General features: G+C 46.7%; 1 protein-coding gene across 4 annotated transcripts in view; it reads left to right on the top strand.

Annotated features, from left to right (window-relative positions):
- Nucleotides 1–22903, top strand: part of SEC11C (SEC11 homolog C, signal peptidase complex subunit) — a 51498-nt gene that overhangs the window by 18986 nt on the left and 9609 nt on the right. For 3 of the 4 annotated variants that reach the window (XM_056544515.1, XM_056544524.1, XM_056544507.1), the window contains 3 exons: nt 872–981; nt 3844–3993; nt 13415–13534. In XM_056544515.1, coding sequence (XP_056400490.1) covers nt 872–981; nt 3844–3993; nt 13415–13534 — 380 coding nt within the window. Of the gene's footprint in view, nt 1–92; nt 217–871; nt 982–3843; nt 3994–13414; nt 13535–22903 lie in introns of those variants that run through there. The other variant, XM_056544534.1, reaches the window with a different exon arrangement.

The raw sequence follows: 22903 nt of genomic DNA, 5'->3' as shown, positions 1-22903 counted from the left end.
TTAGGTGCAAAATTGAAAAAGTTATGGGGGAGATTTATCAAAACCTGTGCAGAGGAAAACTTGCCCAGTTGCCCATAGCAACCAATCAGCTTGCTGCTTTCATTTTTATGAAGGCCTGTGAAAAATGAAAGAAGTGATCTGATTGGTTGCTATGGGCAACTGGGCAAGTTTTCCTCTGCACAGGTTTTGATAAATCTCCCCCATGGTTTTTTAAAGGTAAGGAGGAAAAAACCGAAAGTGCAAAAATGGAAAAACCCTGGGTCATGAAGGGGTTAAACAGTGGATCGCCATCGAAGGCATCGAGGGAACACTAATAACATACGGGAAAGATGAGCAAACACTGACTGTGACACAAGCGGAGACAAGGGGGACACTAAGGACTCTGACACAGGGAGCAGAGGGGACACTAATGATTGTGACTAGAGATGAGCGAACTTACAGTAAATTCAATTTGTCACGAACTTCTCGGCTCGGCAGTTGATGACTTATCCTGCGTAAATTAGTTCAGCTTTCAGGTGCTCCGGTGGGCTGGAAAAGGTGGACACATTCCTAGGAAAGAGTCTCCTAGGACTGTATCCACCTTTTCCAGCCCACGGGAGCACCTGAAAGCTGAACTAATTTATGCAGGAAAAGGCATCAACTGCCGAGCCGAGAAGTTCGTGACGAATCGAATTTACTGTAAGTTCGCTCATCTCTAATTGTGACCAAGGAAGTTGAGGGGACACTAATGACTGTCACAGGGAGATCAGTGTGTATATATATATATATATATATATATTTTATATTATATATTTATATTATATATTTTTCTTTCTTGTGTAATATGTACATAGTTTTTATGTTCTGTTTTTTTTCCCTTTCCCTTCTACAGCTTTATTATCAAGTCCTTAACTTTGCCATGATTGTGTCATCTGCCCTCATGATATGGAAAGGCCTGATCGTGGTCACAGGGAGCGAGAGCCCCATTGTTGTTGTTTTGAGGTAGGTCCAGGCTGGTTGTTGTGGATGGAGTTCATAGATATGGGATAGTGACAGATACGTCGACCTCAGAGAGCTGCTTATTGACTGGTATGCACACATACATGCACCCAGCTAAATATACACACAGCCAGATGCAGTAGTGCTATGTGTATGACAGTGTTTCCCAACCAGGGTGCCTCCAGCTGTTTCAAAACTACAACTTCCAGCACGCCCGGACAGCCGAAGTGCTGGGAGTTGTAGTTTTGCAACAGCTGGAGGCACCCTGGTTGGGAACGACTGCATACAGTGTGTGTATTGTAAGTGACTCTGACCTGAAATAAATGTCATACTACATATTAGTCTAATACAGAAAAATCGGGCCAATATAAATCTGCTATACAGTGAGCAGATAATAATACCATAATACCAAATCTCACAGACACGCCCCTTTTATTTCCAGCTTCTAATATCTTTACCACAACGCAGCCCCACCTGAGGACGGGATATGAGGATTAGAAATGAGGGTTAGCTATAGGAACGGGATATGGTGTTGAGATATGGTGTCGAGATATGAGAACAAAATATGAGGTTGGAATATGAGGAGGGGATTTGGGGTCGGGATATGGGGTCAGGATTTAGGGACAGGATATGAGGACATAAGCTTCCTCCTTTGTTGCTTTTCCTCCCCACCAAAGATAAGGTAGGAAAATCCGGGCAGCGCTGGGTACTCAGCTAGTAATGCATAAATAAAACTGCTATACAGTGCGCACCTAATACTACTGTAGCCCCTAAAGGGGTACTCCGGTGGAAAACTTTATTTATTTTATTTTATTTTTTAAATCAACTGGTGCCAGAAAGGTAAACATACTTTGTAAATTACTTCTATTAAAAAATCTTAATCCTTCCAGTATTTATTAGCTGCTGAATTAGAGCTGGGCGGTATGACCAAATGTGCGTATCACAGTATTTTTTTAAACTTATGGCGGTTCCACGGTATATAACGGTATTTCTCCCACCCCCCAAATCACGTGACCTGCGAGCACTGTTCTGCCCCCCCCCCCCATTAATTAAGCACTGCGCTGTCCCCATCGGGGTAAATACTCACATATCACCCGCAATCGCTGCCCTCCTTGTCCTCCTGTTTGTTGTGGGCCGCCGGCGCTGACACTCTACATTGTACACTGTATCCCTATGACCGGGCTGCAAAACATAAACAAAATAAACTTTAACTCACCTTCCTACGTCGGCCTCAAGCTCTTCCTGGAGACATGAACGTTGGAGAGCCGCCAGCCTATCATCGGCCGCATTGATGTTCCGCCTCTGCCGGTGATAGGCTGAGCCCACTGTCATGTAAGAAGCCGGCTTCTTACATGACAGTGGGCTCACCCTATCACCGGCCGAGGCGGAACATCGCTGCGGCTGGTGATAGGCTGGCGGCTCTCCAACGTTCATGTCCCCAGGAAGCAGGTCTGGACCGATGGGGAAGGTGAGTTACAGTTTATTTTGTTTATGTTTTGCAGCCCCGTCATAGGGATACAGCGTACAGTGTAGAGTGTCAGCGCCGGCGGCCCACAACAAAAAGGAGGACGAGGGAGGCAGCGCTTGCGGGTGATATGTGAGTAGTACCCCGATGGGGACAGTGCAGCGCTGGACTGATAATTAATTGGGGGGGGGGGGCAGAACAGCGCTCACGGGTCACATATGATTAGTTCCCCAATGTGGGGACAGCGCAGCGCTGGGTTGATAATTCATTCATTCCTGAGGGGGAGGGGCCCAACCGGTATTGCGGTATGGGAAAAATTCATATTGTACAAAAATTTCGGTATTTGGTATGAGCCGGTTAACCGCCCAGCACTATGCTGAATAGTAGAGAGGAAATTATTTTCTTTATGGAACACAGAGCTCTCTGCTGACATCATGACCACAGTGCTCTCTGCTGACATCTCTGTCCATGTTAGGAATTGTCCAGAGTAGGAGAAAATCCCCATAGCAAACATATGCTGCTCTGGACAGTCATTTACAAATCTGTTTAACTTTCTGGCACCAGTTGATTAAAAAAAAAAAAAAAAAAAAAGGTTTCCACCGGAGAACCCCTTTAAACAGATTTGTAAATTACTTCTATACATTTTTTTTAATCCTTCCAGTACTACTTAGCTGCTGTATACTACAGAGGAAATTATTTTCTTTTTGGAACACAGAGCTCTCTGCTGACATCATGACCACAGTGCTCTCTGCTGACATCTCTGTCCATTTTAGAAACTGACCAGAGCAGCATTAGTTTTCAATGGGGATTTTCTCCTACTCTGGACAGTTCTTAAAATGGACAGAGGTGTCAGCAGAGAGCACTGTGGCCATGATGTCAGCAGGAAGCTCTGTGTTCCAAATAGAAAATAATTTCCTGTGTAGTATTCAGCAGCTAATAAGTACTGGAAGGATTCATTTTTTTTAATAGAAATAATTTACGAATCTGTTTAACTTTCTGGCACCAGTTGATTAAAAAATAAAAAATTAATTTCCACCGGAGTACCCCTTTAAACTATACAGTGCATAAATACCGCCATTTTGTGCACACCTAATAAAACCATAGTACATAAAAAATGCGTAAATAAAACTGCTATACCATGTGCACCTAATACTACTGTAGTGCATGAGTAATACGGACTTGTAATGCATAAATACTGCTAGACAGTATTCACCTATTACTAGGACATATACAATACTGACTTGCTGAACATAAGTAATACTACTACACGGTACACGTTATTCCATCGTTCAATGCCTGAACATTATACAGTGTAACACCTTTTCTACATCTGTAGTAAATCCAGTAAGTAGATCTTGTGCCTTTCTGTATGTGTATTTACCTCTCTGCTCCTCCCACAGCGGCAGCATGGAGCCAGCGTTTCATCGGGGGGACCTGCTGTTCCTCACTAACTTCCAGGAAGACCCCATCAGGGCAGGAGAAATTGTTGTTTTCAAAGTGGAAGGCAGAGATATCCCGATAGTTCACAGAGTCATCAAAGTTCATGAAAAGTAAGTTGTGTAATAAGAGTCGATGGAGGAGATTATAAAACCTGGTGCAGAGGAAAAGTGTTATAAATTGCTAAAAATGTATTCCAATACAGGATATAACTCAGGATCAGTACAGGATAAGTAATGTAATGTATGTACACAGTGACCTCACCAGCAGAATAGTGAGTGCAGCTCTGGAGTATAATACTGGATATAACTCAGGATCAGTACAGGATAAGTAATGTAATGTATATACACAGTGACCTCACCAGCAGAATAGTGAGTGCAGCTCTGGGGTATAATACAGGATATAACTCAGGATCAGTACAGGATAAGTAATGTAATATATGTACACAGTGACCTCACCAGCAGAATAGTGAGTGCAGCTCTGGAGTATAATACAGGATATAACTCAGGATCAGTACAGGATAAGTAATGTAATGTATGTACACAGTGACCTCACCAGCAGAATAGTGAGTACAGCTCTGGAGTATAATACAGGATATAACTCAGGATCAGTACAGGATAAGTAATGTAATGTATGTACACAGTGACCTCACCAGCAGAATAGTGAGTACAGCTCTGGAGTATAATACAGGATATAACTCAGGATCAGTACAGGATAAGTAATGTAATGTATGTACACAGTGACCTCACCAGCAGAATAGTGAGTGCAGCTCTGGAGTATAATACAGGATATAACTCAGGATCAGTACAGGATAAGTAATGTAATGTATATACACAGTGACCCCACCAGCAGAATAGTGAGTACAGCTCTGGAGTATAATACAGGATATAACTCAGGATCAGTACAGGATAAGTAATGTAATGTATGTACACAGTGACTCCACCAGCAGAATAGTGAGCGCAGCTCTGGAGTATAATACAGGATATATCTCAGGATCAGTACAGAATAAGTAATGTAATGTATGTACACAGTGACTCCACCAGCAGAATAGTGAGTACAGCTCTGGAGTGCTGACCAATTAGTTGCGGGTGTGGTCGTGCTTCAGCTGTGCTGTGTGTCTGCTGTGTCTCCTGAGCTCCAGGGAATTACCATCTGTTCCACCTGGGGCCTGCTTCCTCCTCCCCAGGGAGGGAGTGGGTTTCCAGGCATGAGTGAGGGAGGCGAGGCCCAGGCTTCTGCTCCTCGGAATAGGCCGCAGGGGAGCAGTAGAAGCCAGCAAGCGGCCGGAACATCGGAGGATTTGGGGGTGAGGCGTTCCACCAGGAGTCGCAGCAATGCTGCTCCAACTCCCCCCACAGAGGCGAAAAACTCCAAGGTGGGATCCTCCTTGGGAAAGCTGGGTGCTGCCAGTGGAAAGCTGGGTTCGTCCGGAAGAAGGCAGAGTACTCACGGAGGTGAAGCCGACCTCAGTGAGGAAGGCTGGGGAGTGCTGAGGACCCGGGAGTCTATTTCCACCTATACCTCCCGGGTAAAAAGTCACCTCCGTGAGTATGAAGACGCCTGTAAGACCATCAGGAGGCTACGAGAGGAACTGCGCTGTGCCCGTGCCAGAGCCAAGGTTAGTCCTAAACGGAAAAAAACTGAGATCCAGTCAGAGATAAAAAGACTTATGGCTGACATGCAAGTTTTGGAGGAGAGGAGAGCAGCATTACTGGAGAAGAGTGGGCCATTTAAAGAAAAATTGGAAAATGAGGAGCGCTTCAGGGTGAAAGAAGAAGAAAAAAATAAAAGGTTGATGGGGCTGCAACCTGAGAGCCAGGTGGATGATGCGGAGGAGATGGAGGAAGAACTACAGCCAGATCCACCTGGTGGCCTGCGGCAACAGCAGCAGGCCCCGTACAGTGGGCCCCCTGAACAGCAGCCAGCATTATCACCTGCCGACTCAGGGGAGGACAGTGACAGCAGCTACCAGGGAGGGGCGCTAATGGCCCAGATCCGCATGCTGGAATCCCCAGTGTGTCCTCAGAACCTGGTGTTTGGAGATGAGCTCCCAAATGAGGCACCTGGGGATAAGAAGAAAAAGAAGACCAAGCCAAAGCAGCAAGAAGTGGTGAGTTACATCTACACCCCCCTCCCTGTAAATCCTGAGTCGGCCGCAGGGTCAGCTCATTGTGCAAGCCCCGTTACCCAGCCCAGCCCGTGTTCTGTGGTGGACTCGGTGCAAAGGTGCGGGGAGAGTACAGATACTAAAAGGGCGCAGAGCTCCATGCCTGTTTGCAGTAGCAGGGATGGAGCAGAGAAGGCATCGGCCGCAAGGCCGTACAGTGAGGGCGGCTCAGCGGTGGGCAGAGAGGCAGACTCCGGGGCTGTAGTTCGCTCCCCTGTGCGAGAGGGGGGTGACTCAGTGCCGGAGGTAGTAAAGGGCATAACAGACACTCCCAAAAGTGAAGAAAAACGTTTGTTTTGCATTGGTGCCGCTGATCCCATTGATCAGCGGCGCCATGAAAAGACTGGAGATGATGCTGATGAGGCGGAGGGCACTAATAAGAACAGGGCTGGGGCCTCCTCTAGACCGGGCAAGCATGCTGCCCGGTCCCTTAAAGGGCCAGCGGAGGTTGTCCCAGCCCCAGTGCCCCGTGATGCTGAGGCAAAACAGGAAAAAACATCATCATCATCATCATCATCCTCTTTTCCCGGATTTGCTATTTCTGGTCCAGCCAGTGTGAATGAGAAGGTAAATGGGGGTACGGGGTGTATGACTGGGGAGAGGATGGAGGTTAATGTTATTGGAGAAGGTGATTTTGCTGTTGCTGTAATTGGGGGTGGTGGTGATGGGACTACAGATGAGGCTATTGGAAACAATGTTGTTGGGGGAAGTGCTAATGTTGTTATTGGAGGTGGTGGGGATGTTGTCATTAGAAGTGGTGTAGGTGTAGGGTCTGGTCCGGTTGCCCCCCCAGTGGTGACAGATCATAGGAGTTATGCCAATGTCACTGCTGGGGGAAGTAGAATACTTTCCTCGTCTCCTGACTCTAGGGACGGTTTATTGCAGCGACGTCTCCTGGAAGCTCTGAAAAAGGGGGAAAGGTCGATTAATGTAGAGGGTAGAGCAGTTGATCTGTCCTTCTGGATAGAGAGACACGGTCTCTCTGCCTTCCGAGAGGAAAGAGGGGGCGATACTGTGTGGTCCCTCCCAACAGCCGGGGCAGGTAGTAACCGTAGGAATGTGGTCCGTCTTCGGTGGCAGGGCGAAGATATGTGTCCTTCAAGGACCAAAGTGGTTGAGCTCTTGCTAAAGATGGGCTTCAAGGCAGTTGATATCTTTGCCTTGATACATCCCTACGGTGCTCCTGAATTCGATATCAGTTTTGTTCGGCCAGAGGGGCTTGAGCTTTTCTGGTCGAATTATGAATTGGTAAAGAATGAGCCCGGCTGGCGAGACTTTGCCGTACAGGCATTGTCTCGTCAAAACGAAATCAAGAGAGTGACCGTTTTGACCCGTAACGAATCACTCTCTTGTGTTGACATTATCACCTGGTTAGGACGGTATGGCGAGGTAATGGGGGTCCCGCAGAAGAACAGGGACGAGTTTGGCATCTGGTCAGGAGCCTGGACGTTTTTGGTAAAACTTAAGCGTTCAGGAAATACAGTTACCCATATTCCATCCTCTGCCTTTCTCGGCAGGGATCGTATCCAGATTTTCTACCGGGGTCAGCCGAAGCTCTGTCACAGATGTGGTGACCCCACACACTTCAGTGCAAACTGTACGGTGCAGAAATGTGCCTTGTGTGGGGGTGTAGGCCATCTTGCCGCATCTTGTGCAGAGATTAGGTGTCACCTGTGTGGTGACTTAGGTCACCCATTCAGTCGTTGCCCTCGTTCTTTCGCTAATGCGGTCTTGTCCCCAGCGGGTGAAGATCACGAGCCGGAATCTGCTGGGGAGGGGACTAGCAGGGGTGGAGGAACTGAGGGGTCAGTGAGGAACAGCAAGAGAAAGACACCAGCCCAACTAAGACGTCTTGATAAACGCCAAAGGGATAGGGTGATGGAGAAAGCCCGGGTTACTGGGACGACCTCTCATTCTGTCCCAGAGGCCAACCTTGCTGCTGAGACCCCGAGGGATGGCGAGCTGAATGAGGAGGTCAGGAGGATCCAGAATGAGGAAGGTGCCATCTCCTCAGATAGCGTGGAGGAGGATGATATGGGATGGCAGAAGGAGACACGAAAGCGGGGTACAAGTAAAAAAAAAAAGGGAGATTTGAGATCTTCTCCCACCCTGGTCCAGGTGCCAAAGGAAGGCAAAACTGACTCCCCTCTGGTTGGCCTTTCCAATCGATTCCGACCCCTCAGGGACATCTCCTCCTCTTCTTCGGAAGGGGAGGATGAGGGGGAGGTGGCAGAGGGGCTTCCAGGGGGCGCCGAGTCCTCTTCCCCTGGGGAGGTTATGTCCTCGGGGGAAGGGACTGGCCTAGAATCCGGAGACGAGGAAAGTAAAACGACGTCTGGTGAGATGGACACTTCTATTTCTCTAAAGAGGGTGAAGAGTTCTTCTGATGTGGAGGGTGAGAAGGGGAGTGGGAAAAAGAAAGCTGTCTAACTCAATCACCCTTGATGGCGGCACCCTCTCCGTTGACTCTGGCATCCATTAATGTTGCCAGCATTAAGTCAGATACAGCTCGATTTGCGGCCTATGATTTTTTTGCCCATATTAATGCTGATATTTTATTTTTGCAGGAGACCAGGCTAACAGATATGTCATCTATCTACAAGGCTAAAAGAGAGTGGAGGAATGGGCCCTCCTACTGGTCTCTTGGGGCCGAGCCGTATAGCGGAGTGGCGGTCCTTTTTACCGCAGCGGTAGAATGCCGACGGGTTATCGAGTTAGAAATGGGGAGGTGCCTGATCTTAGATGTCCTCATGAGGGGACAAGAACTTCGCCTTATTAACATCTACGGCCCACAGTCTAAGTGGGACCGGAAGTGCCTCTTTATGAGGATCAAGCCCTATCTTTTTACAAGTCGGCAGGTGGTCTTTGGAGGGGACTTTAATGCTGTCACGAGGCCCCAAGACAGGGGAGGTGCCAGAGACAAGCTGACTTATGATAGCGTCGCCCTTAATAGCATAGCGAGTGAGGCTCGCCTGGTGGATGTCCACATCCGGCACACCCCAGGCCACGCGGGATTCACCTATCATAGGGGTAGTTGTAGGTCTTGGATAGATAGGTTTTATTTAAAGGAGGAAGCCGTCTCTTCAGCAGTATCTGTTGTTGAGGTGGAGTTCTCCGATCACTGTTTAATTTTGTTTTCTCTGAATGTCACAGAGACCCCCCGGATGGGCAGAGGCTATTGGAAGCTGAATTCGTCTCTCTTGGAAGAAGCGGAGATAAGACAGTCCTTTGAGGATTTTCTTCAGAGCCAGGTACCATTGCTGGGCCTTTGTAACAGTAAGTCAGAGTGGTGGGAGATCTTCAAGGAAAGGGTTGCAAGATTCTTCCGCCAGCTCTCGGGCCTCAGAAGCCTAAACAGGTACCGCTTGTACCAGGGCCTGAGGAAGAAACTTGAGAACCTTGTCTCGACTGGAGGTAGCCGAGAGGATATCTCCAGAGTGAAGTCCTTGCTGATGAAGTGCCAGTATGATAGGCACGCATCTTTGGTTTTTGAGAGGGATTACGGGAAGTACCGCTCGCCCGACCCTTACAGAAACTGCAAGATGTCAGTGAATAGTAAAATAGTCTCAGGACTGATTGATAGTACGGGATCCTTGAAAAGGTCCAGATCAGGGATCCTGGAGGTCGTCAGATCCTTCTACTCGCACCTCTTGGGAAGGAAGGATCTAGATCGAGATAAGGTATCAGCTTTCTTGGCTGAAACCATCCCTGAACCAGGAGTAGACCCCTCTCTTGACGTTTTGACAGAGATGATCAGGGAAGAGGAAGTCAGGATGGCTATTGATGGGCTTGCCCTCAAGAAGTCACCCGGTCCGGATGGCTTAACATCTCAGTTCTATAAGACCTTTAAGGACACTTTGGTTCCCCTCTTGACTGCGGTTTTTAATGAGTGTCTATCCTCGGGCACTCTGCCAAAGTCAATGAGGAGGTCAGCGCTGATCATCCTGTCAAAGGGTAAAGACCCGTCCCACATTGAGAATTGGCGTCCCATAGCACTTCTCAATGCGGACAGAAAGATTCTGGCAAAAGTGCTGTTTAACCGGTTGGTGGAGTTTGCACCCCGGCTCCTTTCGGGGGCTCAGCATTGCTCTGTTCCGGGCCGCAGTACATTCAGTGCTGTGCTCAGTGTCCGAGAGGCTGTGGAGCAGGGTAGGGCTGGCCACTGGAAGGGGTACTTGCTGTCCTTGGATCAGGCAAAAGCGTTTGATCGGGTTAACCATGAGTACCTCTGGTCTGTCCTTCTGAGATATGGCCTGCCAGGGGGTTTTGTTGATTGGCTTAAGACCTTGTATGTAGGGGCAGAGAGTTTCCCGCTTGTGAATGGTTGGATTGGCCGCTCTTTTGAGGTTGGGTCTGGTGTCCGTCAGGGTTGTCCTTTGAGCCCTTTGCTGTACGTGTTTGCAATCGATCCTTTCCTTAGAAGGATTGGTTGTGGACCGTTGGCGGGGGTGAGAATGGACCTGGCGGTGCCGGATTCGGCTCTGAGGGTGGTAGCGTACGCTGATGATATCACCGTGTTTGTCTCCTCACAAGAGGAGGGCAGATGGTTGATGTCAGAGGTGGACCGCTACTCGGAGGTATCCGGGTCCAAGATCAATCAGGATAAGTGTGAGAGTCTCTGGCTGGGAGGGGGAGATCCTGATTTTAATCTCCCGGACGCCCTTCCAGAGCCCCAGGAATCCGCAAAAGTCCTCGGCATCGAATTTGGTCAAGGGGATTACCCCAAACAAAACTGGGACAGCAGGCTTAAGATCGCCGCTCAGAGGGTGGATCAGTGGAAGGGTTGGTCTTTGACCCTCCGGGAAAGGGTTAACCTGATGAAAACTTTCCTGCTCCCTTTGCTGATATATCTGGGCAGTGTATGCATGTTGCCAGAACCTCTTTGGACCCGGGTCTACAGTGTGTTCTTCCAAATGTTATGGGGGAATAGACTGAACCTAGTGAAGAGGGAGGTTACTTACCGTACGAGGAGACTAGGGGGGTTGTGTATGGTCAACCCTGTGGTGTTCCTAGTGAATACCTTTCTTAAGACCAATATAGCAAACCTCTGGTCAGAGAGGGCTCCTCCGTGGGTATCCTCCTGTAGGGGATGGTTTCGGCCTTTCTTCCAGGAATGGGAGACAGGAGGGCAAGTGAAGGATCTTCGCACACCACACGGGCATCTCCCGGCTTACGCTACCCCGGCTCTGAAGGTTATTCGTCGGTGGGGTCTGGGGATGTGGGAGATTAGGACTCTGTCGAGGAAATTCCTTGACAAGAGGGTCCTGTCTTCTCATTTCCAGAGGCCATTGGCGCTCAAGGACTGCCCAAGTCGGGATCTGGAGGTGGGTTTAGAGCTTTTGAATTCTATCAGGATCCCCTTGAAGTTTTGGGACTTGACTTGGCGCTGCTTCCACGGGAAACTGTGTGTGAGAGACAATCTGAAGTGCAGGAGCTCTGATGACCGGGGATGTCCCCGCGAAGAGTGTGGAGGCATGCTGGAAAGCATGGAGCATTTTCTGCTTCATTGTCCCTTTAACACAGAGGTTTACAACAGGGTGGGCGCTTCCATTGGTTGGCCTCGGCTGGCCAGTCTCTCCTATGCGGAATGGGCCTATGGGGCATTCAGAAACCTTGGAGGCTGGGACCAGTGCACTTTATTCCTAGTCAGCTCAGTGGTCAGGTATTACACGTGGAACGCACGGTGTTTAGTGTCGACGCAGCGTAAAATCCTCCCTGTGGGTGAGGTGGTTAGGAACATTCTTGGTGACCTGGTGAAGGTGCGTTCTCTGGAGTACGAGAGGCTGGGTGCTGGCAGGGCCTCTTGTCTGTGGAGGGGCTCTGCCTTTAAAGTGCCTTAGCCTGTTGTCTCCCCCTGGTGGTGGGCTGATGCTGGCACATTAGTCTTTTTGTTTTGTGCTGTAGATATATGGTGATATAGGGCTTGCAGGCACTGAACTTGAGCTTTAGGGGATTGTGTGATTGAAAAGCCTTATTGTTGTTTGTTTTGTATAGTTTGTATTATTTTGTATATATTTGTTTTGTTTGTACATTTATGTATATGTGTATATATGTATATATATTGTTTTTTTTTCTAGGGGTTGGGTTGTGTTGGGGTTTAGTGTTAGGTTGGGTGGTGGGTAGATGGGGGGAGGGGGGTTTCTGTGTGGGACCTTTTATAAAAAAAAATAAAAAAAAAAATCCTGGACTGGTTCATGGACGTCTGGTATCATGTACTGGGGGCATGGGATGCGGGACCAGCTCAGGGCCAAAAAAAATAAAAATAAATTGTATATTCTGTTTTTCTGTTTGTGGGGTTTGTTGGTGGTTTGACACATATTTATTATATTTATTATTTTGGGTGGGGAAATGCAACCGGACCAGTTTTTTGTTATTATTGTTGTTATTATTATTACTGTAAGTATTATTATTATTGTAGTGTGTTTAGTAGTTGTTGTTATTATAGCGGTGTATTTGGTGAGAATGAGGCTGGACCAGAAGATACTTGGTTGGACATTTTTGGACTAATATGGACTCATTTTTGTATATATTATACAGGTGTATGTTGTTTGTATTATTGTTATGGTGATGTTCGTTCTTTTTGTAATGTTTTATATTTTTTAATAAAAGATCTACAGGATATAACTCAGGACCAGTTCAGGATAAGTAATGTATGTACACAGTGACCCCACCAGCAGAATAGTGAGTACAGCTCTGGAGTATAATACAGGATATAACTCAGGACCAGTTCAGGATAAGTAATGTAATGTATGTACACAGTGATCTCACCAGCAGAATAGTGAGTACAGCTCTGGAGTATAATACAGGATATAACTCAGGATCAGTACAGGATAAGTAATGTAATGTATATACACAGTGACTCCACCAGCAGAATAGTGAATACAGCTCTGGAGTATAATACAGGATATAACTCAGGATCAGTACAGGATAAGTAATGTAATGTATGTACACAGTGACCTCACCAGCAGAATAGTGAGTACAGCTCTGGAGTATAATACAGGATATATCTCAGGATCAGTACAGGATAAGTAATGTAATGTATATACACAGTGACTCCACCAGCAGAATAGTGAATACAGCTCTGGAGTATAATACAGGATATAACTCAGGATCAGTACAGGATAAGTAATGTAATGTATGTACACAGTGACCTCACCAGCAGAATAGTATGTACAGCTCCAGAGTATAATACAAGATATAACTCAGGATCAGTAATATAATGTATGTACACAGTGAATCCACCAGCAGAATAGTGAGTGCAGCTGTGAAGTATAAGTGACTCTTCATAATTTATTTATACAAATTGTAAAATTTTCAAAGGTTGACAATTGTGTAGAACACGTTAATTCTTCATATTTTACTTTCAGAGAGAATGGAGATATCAAGTTTCTGACTAAGGGAGATAACAATGAAGTTGATGACCGAGGCCTCTATAAGGAAGGACAGAACTGGCTTGAAAAGAAGGACGTTGTGGGCCGAGCACGAGGGTGAGTAGTGACTTATCTGTGTATGGCTCGGATTCCACAGCAGCTTTGGTTGTGGTAAAATGACAGGTTACTGCATCCGTCACACAATCTTTATTCTTTACGGTCTCCTTATGACGGATGTCATGTGTGTACATGGGGCCTATTAATGTCACAGGCCCCAGCTGATATTCTGTTTCCCTCCCTTAGCAAGTCTGTAAAATGCGGCATGGTGGCTGACAATGGCGGTGTAAACATCTGCTTCCCGTTACCTGAGAGACCATGCATAAAAGAGTGAATTTTGTGATCTGTATGCTGCCTTATGATCATACTACTCACCGCTTCCAATATCCTCAGATCCCCACTAAATGTATACAGTGATCCCTCAACTTACAATGGCCTCAACATACAATAGTTTCAACATACAAAGGTCTTTTCTGGACCATCGTAAGTTGAAACCAGACTCAACATACAATGCCAATGACAGTTCAGATCTGTGAAACGTGTCAATGGCCGGAAAAACCAACCAATCAAAATGGGCATTCACTGGTAAAACCCCTGTATTACTGAAGCGTATGCACTGACTGGTGTCTGGTAGCGCCCCCTACAGTACAGGGTGATATTACATTTCCTGTACACTTTACCTGTACCAGGGTTAGCTGCTCCTTTGGACACCAGGTGAGGGCGACTCCATGTTACTTTTTTTTTACTTACAGGACCTTGAAGAAGCTCCTGTCCTCTATATAGACCAGTGTTTCCCAAGCAGGGTGGCCCCAGCTGTTGCAAAACTACAACTCCCAGCATGCCCGGACAGCCTTTGGCTGTCCGGGCATGCTGGGAGTTGTAGTTTTGCAACAGCTTGAGGCTCCCTGCTTGGGAAACACTGACATAGACAGTGATTACAGCTCCCAGCAGATCTTTATTACTTTTATATGTAAGGATTTGCTTTATCTATATTAGTTATCTACTTATTTTTCTTTAATCCTCACTTTTTTTCTTATTTTTGGATGACATTTTGGGGCTTCAGAACCAATTACCAGATTTCCATAGAGTTCTGGTCTCAACATACAATGGTTTCAACATACAATGGTCGTCCCAGAACCAATTAATATTGTAACTTGAGGGACCACTGTATTATGGGGCAAAAGATGGTGGCCCCTGACCGTTTGACTGTGTGGGGCTCAGATATTTCTAATGGCTGCCCTGTATATACAAACCAGTTAAGGAATAATTTCTACTCAAAAACGTTTCTACAACCAGTGTTTGGGTTTTCTGTAAGGGATGTTCCAATACCACCTAAGACCAAGTAAGCCCCAATACCAATTACCGGTACTTGTTTTTTATGTCATGTGACAGTAGAAGTGAAGCCTTAGTGAAGCCTTAGTTGAAAGTCAAACATGAGGCCCTCAATGACACTCATAATTAAGTTATTCCACAGTAGATGGGTAGAGAATCATCTCTATTAAGGTATGTTCACACTGATGAATTCAGCGAACTGCAGGCGGCCACCGCCAAAAATACTTCGGCGGTAGTGCCGTGTGGCACTGCACCATCACCATTGATGGCTATGCATTGCTCGCGGACTTCTGCACAAAGAATGAACATGATGTTTCTTTGCGCGAAACAATTTGTGAACGGGTCTCGCGGAAGACCCATTCACACTTATGGTAATGTTCACTACACGGAATTCCGCAGTGTGAACGTACCCTAAGGTGGAAGCCCCCAGTAGGTAGGTAGGGAATCCCATTATTAGGTTGAAGCCCCGAGTAGGTAGGTTGGTTGGGAATCTCCCCTATTAAGTAGAAGCCCCCAGTAGTTAGGTAGGGAACCCTTTCCTTTTAGGTAGAACCCCTCAATAGTTAAGTTGTCAGGTAGGGAACCTCCTATTAGATAGATGCTCCCGTTACGTAGTTTCCCCCAGTAAGTCCCCTTCAAAAGAAAAGAATAAAAATTCAACTTGTCTTTCCTCCACTCCCACACTGAGGCCTTTGCATCCTCTGCCCTATTAGTGGTGCAGGACATTCTCCTTCGATCCATTATCTGGAGTGGTGCAGGACCTGGCATACAATAAAATGCGTGTCAGGTTCAGCAGGTCCTTCCCCACTCAGATAATGGAGCAAAGGAGGAAGTCCTGCATCACTATGAGTAATGAAGCGAACAATGAAGAGGCCTCAGTGTACGGGAGTGGGGAAGGTTAGAGGAATTATTATTCTTATTTATTTTATGTAGAAATGCTCTCAGGGAAGGGGGCGTGTCCTTCCCTTGTGGTGGGGGGAGGTAGAGGGGGGTGTCCCTCCCTTGTGGTGGTGGGAGGTGATTGGTGTGTGGTAAGAGGGGGCGTGTCCCTCCCTTGTGGTGGTGGGAGGTGATTGGTGTGTGGTAAGAGGGGGCGTGTCGCTCCCTTGTGGTGGTGGGAGGTGATTGGTGTGTGGTAAGAGGGGGCGTGTCCCTCCCTTGTGGTGGTGGGAGGTGATTGGTGTGTGGTGGGAGGGGGCATGTCCCTCCCTTGTGGTGGTGGGAGGTGAATGGTGTGTGGTGGGAGGGGGCGTGTCCCTCCCGTGTGGTGGTGGGAGGTGAATGGTGTGTGGTGGGAGGGGGTGTGTCCCTCCCGTGTGGTCGTGGGAGGTGAATGGTGTGTGGTGGGAGGGGGCGTGTCCCTCCCGTGTGGTGGTGGGAGGTGAATGGTGTGTGGTGGGAGGGGGCATGTCCCTCCCTTGTGGTGGTGGGAGGTGAATGGTGTGTGGTGGGAGGGGGCGTGTCCCTCCTTGTGGTGGTGGGAGGTGATTGATGTTTCTGCTCATGCAGCCTTGTCCATAGGTCATTCCATTTCCATGACTCATGGACAAGCCTGATGCTGCTGCAGAACTGGATAGAGTCCTAGTAGGTATGGGGACCCCTAGTGTTGGGATTTTCAGGAGCCGTTTTCTTTATTAAATATAAAAAAAAAATTTAAACATCCCTACTAGGAAGGGTCTTTAACTTTCATCAGTAACAACATATAAAAAGTTTTTGGATCTGACACTGCCCATTTAAAGTGTGTGTCCCCTTTAAGAGAATCCTACACTGAATCAAGATCAGCCCTGTAGTATACCTGCGTAAATCCGTCAGGTTGTTGATAGTCATCTTCTTATTTTCGCTCAGTAGGACGCAGTCATCGTAATAAAGGTCCGCAGCGTTTTATTTTTTATTTTTCGTGTGGCTTCCATAAAGGTAATTGCATTTTTATGTTATTCAGCCTTGCGTGCGGACATTATGTAAGCGTAGAAATCCTTCTGAGTATGAATAGAATAAAACATCATTGCAGCTCTAGTGGCTTTCACCTCCGCCGCCGCCTGTGCTGAACAAGCGCCAACGTCTGCTACTTATTCTTAAGTGAACTTTACTTTTTATTGCTCCGGAGGTGGCTGCTCGTTTTCCTTTACTAGAAGGCATTAACCATTCTCGTACAAGGCTCGGGATTCACTAGCGGAGTGCTTGCCGGCAATGTTTTAAGGATACGCGACAAAATTACAGCGCAATAAGATTGTCTGATGATAACTCTGTGTCAGTGTTTCCCAACTGAGATGCCTCCAGCTGTTGCAAAACTACAACTCCCAGCATGCCGCTGTCCGGGCATGCTGGGAGTTGTAGTTTTGCAACAGCTGGATGCATCCCAGTTGGGAAACACTGCCTGTATGGGACTGCTTTACTGTAGTGGGATTTCTAGGCCCTGGGGGTACAGGATTGATGGAATTTTACTGTATATTGGTCTATTCTTTTTTTTTTTCTCCTCGCCATATAATCGCCATAAAAGGCTGGAATTCCACTGAGGTTTTTTTTTGCAAAAACGCCATAGAAAATGCCAATTTTCCCGCACAACTTTTTTTTAGCGAATTCAGATGTTAGCCGCAAGTCAATAGAAAACTGCAGAATGCCAGATCCACTTGGCATTTTTCAGTTTGGCGTTTTTTTTTATCCTTTTGGCGTTTTTCAGCATTTTTGGGCTCAGAGGCTGGTTTTTCAAAACTCCTGACAAAACCTAGTTTGGCGTTTTTTCAGGCGTTTTTTTTATTCTTATCCCAAAAAAGGGATGGAGATACCTTTTTTTATTAAAACTTCGTAGGAGACCATTAAAAAAAAATTATAAAAAAGATACAGTAGTAATTTTTAAACAGGGTTCAATTTATGTGGGCGGGTAAAGCACTAAAAATGTAGCCGACAATAATAAAAATGTAGTGTGTGTGTGTGTTTCAATTTCCCCCCCAACATTTTTTAGGTAGTACTACTACTCCCAGCATGGAACACACTGTTCCATGATGGGAGTAGTAGTACCTGTACTCATTGACAGATTGCCTGTTGCGATCCTCCTGTATAATTTATTGATGCGGCCAACCGCTGACGTATATATACAACTATTCATATTTCCCACAGAGAGCTGTGATTGGCCAGATGTTTCCGGCCAATCACAACTCTCTGTGGGAAATATGAATATGTGTATATATACGTCAGTGCAGGGGACCATAGAAGAGTGTCCGCCGCATCTATACATTATACAGGAGGATCACAGCTGGTGTCAGGAGTGACATCCACTGTGATCTTTCCTTAACTGCAAATACTACAACTCCCAACATGGAACAGAGTGTGCTCCATGTTGGGAGTAGTAGTACCTGCAGTTAAGGACAGATCACAGCGGGTATCACTACTGACATCGTCCTGTCTATTGCAGAGATGGAGCGGCTTTCTCCTGCGCTCGCATCTCTGCACTATACTCCGGCCGGCCACTCACTCATTCATATTTCCCATTGAGAGCTGTGATTGGCTGCAACCATCCGGCCAATCACCACTCTGGGTGGGAAATATGAATGCGTGATGTTCTATTCACATCACTGGCCGGAGTATAGTGCAGAGATGCGAGCGCTGTATACAGCCGCATCTCTGCTATATTATGGACGATCGCATTGGGTGATATGTCTATTAGTACAGGTACTACTACTTCCATCATGGAACAGTGTGTTCCATGCTGGGAGTAGTAGTACTACATATAAAATGTAAAAAAAAAAAAAGAGAAAAAAAGTTACACACACTTTATAAAAAAATTTATTAAAATGTTGTTATAAAAAAGAAAAAAATGTAATTAAATACATATTTTTACATCCCTACTGCATCCTTTTTTCTTTTTTTTTTCTATTTTTTTATTTACCGTATTTATCGGGGTATACCACGCACCGGCCTATAACACGCACCCTCATTTTACCAAGGATATTTGGGTTAAAAAAGTTTTTTACCCAAATATCCATGGTAAAATGAGGGTGCGTGTGTGCGCGTGTATACCCCGGGGGGAGAGAAGCGGCGCTGACAGCCAGGGGGAGAGAAGGGGCAGCGGCACTCATTGCCGGCGCCACTGCCCCGTTGCCTCCCCCCATCCCCGGTGGCATAATTACCTGTGGCCGGGGTCAGGTCCGCGCTGCTTCAGGCATCCGGCGTGCATCCCCTGCGTCGCTGCTATGCGCTGCACGGCGCGGCGCATGACGTCAGTGCGCCACGCCGTGCAGTGCATAGCAACGACGCAGGGGATGCACGCCGGAGGCCTGAAGCAGCGCGGACCCGACCCCGGCAACAGGTAATTATGCCACCGGGGATGGGGGGAGGCAACGGGGCAGCGGCGCCGGCAATGGGTGCCGCTGCCCCTTCTCTCCCCCTGGCTTTCGGCGCCGCTTCTCTCCCCCTGGCTATCGGCGCCGGCAATGGGGCGCCGGCACCGATAGTCAGTGGGACAGAACGGGCAGCGGCGCCGATAGCCAGGGGAAGAGAAGGGCCGGCAGCAGGGCTCTAGACCCCAGAAAAGGCAGGGGGAGAGAAGCGGGCAGCGACGGCCTCTCTCCCCCTGCCTTTCCTGGGGGTGTATCGGCGTATAACACACACATAGACTTTAGGCTAAAAATTTTAGCCTAAAAAGTGCGTGTTATACGCCGATAAATACGGTATTTTTTTGGTACCCAACTAATTTTGTACAAAAAATGCCAAAGGGGCCAAAAATAGGCAAATTCCACACAACCACAAAAACCGCCAAAACGCAGGGAAAAACAGTGGCAGTTTTTCTGGTGTTTTTTTCTGGTATTTTTAAGCCAAAAAAATGCAGGGCAAAAACCTCAGTGGAATTCTAGCCTAACTCTTATCTTTCCATCTACCGATCCATATGAAGGCTTGTTTTTTGAAGGACCAGTTGTTTTTCATAACATATGCTCAAAAACAAAGAAACTATTATTTGTGAGGTGAAATGGAAAATAAAGCAATTTTGCAAGTTTTGGAGTTTTTTTTTAAATCTTTTAAGCCATTCTCCTTGTGGTCTGACTTAGATGTTATTTTGATACTTTAGGTCGCCCTGATTTACAGCAATACCAAATTTGTTTATTTTCCGTCATGTTTTACTAATTTAAAATTCTAAACTTTCTAGAATCTTTTTTTTATTGCCATTTTTCTGACCCCCTATAACATTTTTATTTTTCCATATACCTGGCTGTATGAGGGCTATTTTTTTTGCTGTTTTTATCGGTACAATTTTGGTGGTATTCTGACTTTTTGGTCGCTTTTTACTTAATTTTTTCTGCATATGATCCACCCCACTAGACCACCAGGGATGGTTAAAAGGTACCTTTAGATGCCACTGTCAACTTTGACAGCAGTGATCTAAAGGATTAATAGCCGCTCATGCCGGCTATTAGCAGCAGCCCCCAGCTACTGAAATCAGCTGGGAACCACCGGTTATGGAGTGGGAACGAGTCAGGAGCCTGCTCCATACACCCTGAGTGCCGCGGTTTGTCGGTCCGGCTCTGCTAGCCAAAGCAGGGCTAAATGTGAGCAAAATTCACCTGGCCGGCACCTGGAACTGCATGTCCTGGGCATTGGGCAATAGGATTTCCACATCCATTCCATAGGTGGACTTCTGCTTCATTTACGCATCAGAATGATGAAAAGTAAGAACAGCTCGACAGCGAATCACGTCCTGTACTTGGCTTCTAAATGCAGCATATGGAGTCAAGACAAGTGAGTAATGTCAGTCTCTTCGCCATCTGTCAGCACTCTACTGATATTATTACAGGGCAACATGTGTTTTGTGGATGGGGAGGGCTTTCTCAATCCGGAATGTGCGTCAGGAAGTGGACTATCTGTAACAGGTTCTTTATATCGGGTACAATAAGTATTGAACACGTCACCCCATTTTTCTCACTAACTAAATTTTCCAATGGTGTTGATAACATGAAATTTTCCTCCAGATGTTAGTATCAATCCATACATACAAAGAATCTAAAACAAAAAATTCAAAAATTAAGTTCTGTGTAAATGTGAAATGACACAGGTAAAAAGTATTGAACACATAAAGAATGGAAGATGCAAAAAGGCATAGAAAGCCAAGACAACAGCTAAAATCTATCTGTAATTAAAAAGCAATCCAGCCCCTTGTCAGTGCAAATTAATATCAGTTGGTTCAGTCCCAAATGATGGCTACAAAAAGGTTTCATTGTCAAGGTGTCACACAAGACACATCTCATGATGGGTAAAGGAAAGAGCTGTCTAAAGACCTCCAAGACCTAATTGTTGTAAAACATAACAATGGCATTGGCTGCAGGTGTATTTCTAAGCTTCTGAATGTCAGGGTGAGCACTAGGGATCGACCGATATCGTTTTTTTTAGGGCCGATAATCGGTGGAGGTTAGGGCCGATAGCCGATAACTTATACCGATATTCCGGTATAAGTTATCGGCTATTTATCCCCCCGCCACACCGCTGCAGATCAATGATTTAAAGCGGGCGCTTTAAATCAATGCACTGCAGTGGCTTTTGCGGTGCCATAGGCCGCCACAGCCACCACCCGCTTCTCTACTCCTACCTGTCAGGGTGGTCCGGGCCATCCTTCCTTCCTGTAGTGTCCGGCGGCATTCCGGGTGGAGGGTGAACCGGTCCGGGTTGTCCTTCTTCTCCGGGGGTCATCTTCTCCACTCCGGGCAGGCTCCGGCCTAGTAACATAGCATAGACGCTGCTGCGCAGTGACGCCCGTGCGCAGCGACGCACCTGACGTCACGGCGTAGCGGCGTCTATGCAGCGTACTAGCGGGCGGGGCATTATCGGCTTATCGGCAAGGTAATTGCCGATACTGATAATGCCCAAAATCGGGATTATCGGCCGAGAATATCGGCCATACCGATAATCGATCGATCCGAGCACTGTTGGAAACAATAGTACGGACGTGAAAGGATGATAATTTCACCATAAAGTTGCCTTGACCAGGAGCTCCTCACAAGATTTCTGAGTAGTGAGTAGAATAATCAGAAGAGTTGTCCAAGATCCAAGGACACTTGTGAAGAGCTTTAAAAAGACCTGGAATTAGAAGGTACTGTTGTCTACAAGAAACAGTATTTAGTGAGAAAAATGGTGACTTGTTTACTATGGGAACTGGTGCTTTATCTTCAACCATGTGAAGTAATTACAGGTCTTTCACGGTATGAATTGTGTTTTTCGTGTCGAGGTTGTTCACCACCATATATTGCAATAGGTCTCGCACCATCTGGTCTCTGGAGTTGTGGGCCCAGGTGTCAAAAGGGCAAAATTGCTCTACCATACGGCTGGCGAAATTCACACACCTATTTTTATGGTGGGTTTATTGCTTTCTCTTGATCCAAGTGCGATAAAGGCAGGTCAATAAAACAACTGGGAACTTGTGCACCTCACAGACTGGTGGTCAGGAGTAGACTGTCTGGTCTCTCTTGGTTTTATCTGGTTACAGGGGCAGAAGTTCCTAGTATATTGGATTATGGAGAGTAGGCCTTCTGCCCGGTTGGGTAGATTGCTGTAGCAGCCCCCCCAAACACACATTCTTTAAATACTGCTTCTTTATGGACAGTCTTTTGTTTTTCTTCTATCCTTTTGTTTGGATGTCTTGACTGATCTCCATGAGGTAGATTTGTTGCTGTGGTGGTAAGATTTCGCAGATCTCATTCCTATAATGGAGCCTGCAATAAAACAACAGCCTGGCCTCCAGTGACTGTATAAATCACGGCTGAGTAAACCGCTTTTAGCATTGGAAGGATAGTTTGGCGCACTGTGTAACACGAAGAGAAGCCACAGTGAATTACTGAGCAAACGTCATGAAGGACTCGAGAGAGAACACGAGAAGCTCTTTTCTGAAGAACCTACAAACTCTTTGCATGTTTCACTTAGAGCGGACTAGACGAACAGCCATATGGTCTAAACAGACAGCACTATATCATCCCACTTGATGCGCTCAGCATTAAAGGGGTACTCCGCCCCTTGACATCTTGTCCCCTATCCAAAGGATAGGGGATAAGATGTCTGATCATGGAGGTACCACCGCTGGAGACCCCCGCGATCTCCCTGCTGCACCCGGCGTTCGTTTAG

This window comes from Hyla sarda, chromosome 1, assembly GCF_029499605.1.
Source record: "Hyla sarda isolate aHylSar1 chromosome 1, aHylSar1.hap1, whole genome shotgun sequence".
Classification (NCBI taxonomy): domain Eukaryota; kingdom Metazoa; phylum Chordata; class Amphibia; order Anura; family Hylidae; genus Hyla; species Hyla sarda.
Note: the sequence above shows the minus strand (reverse complement) of the source record. Positions and strands in the feature narration are given on the sequence as shown.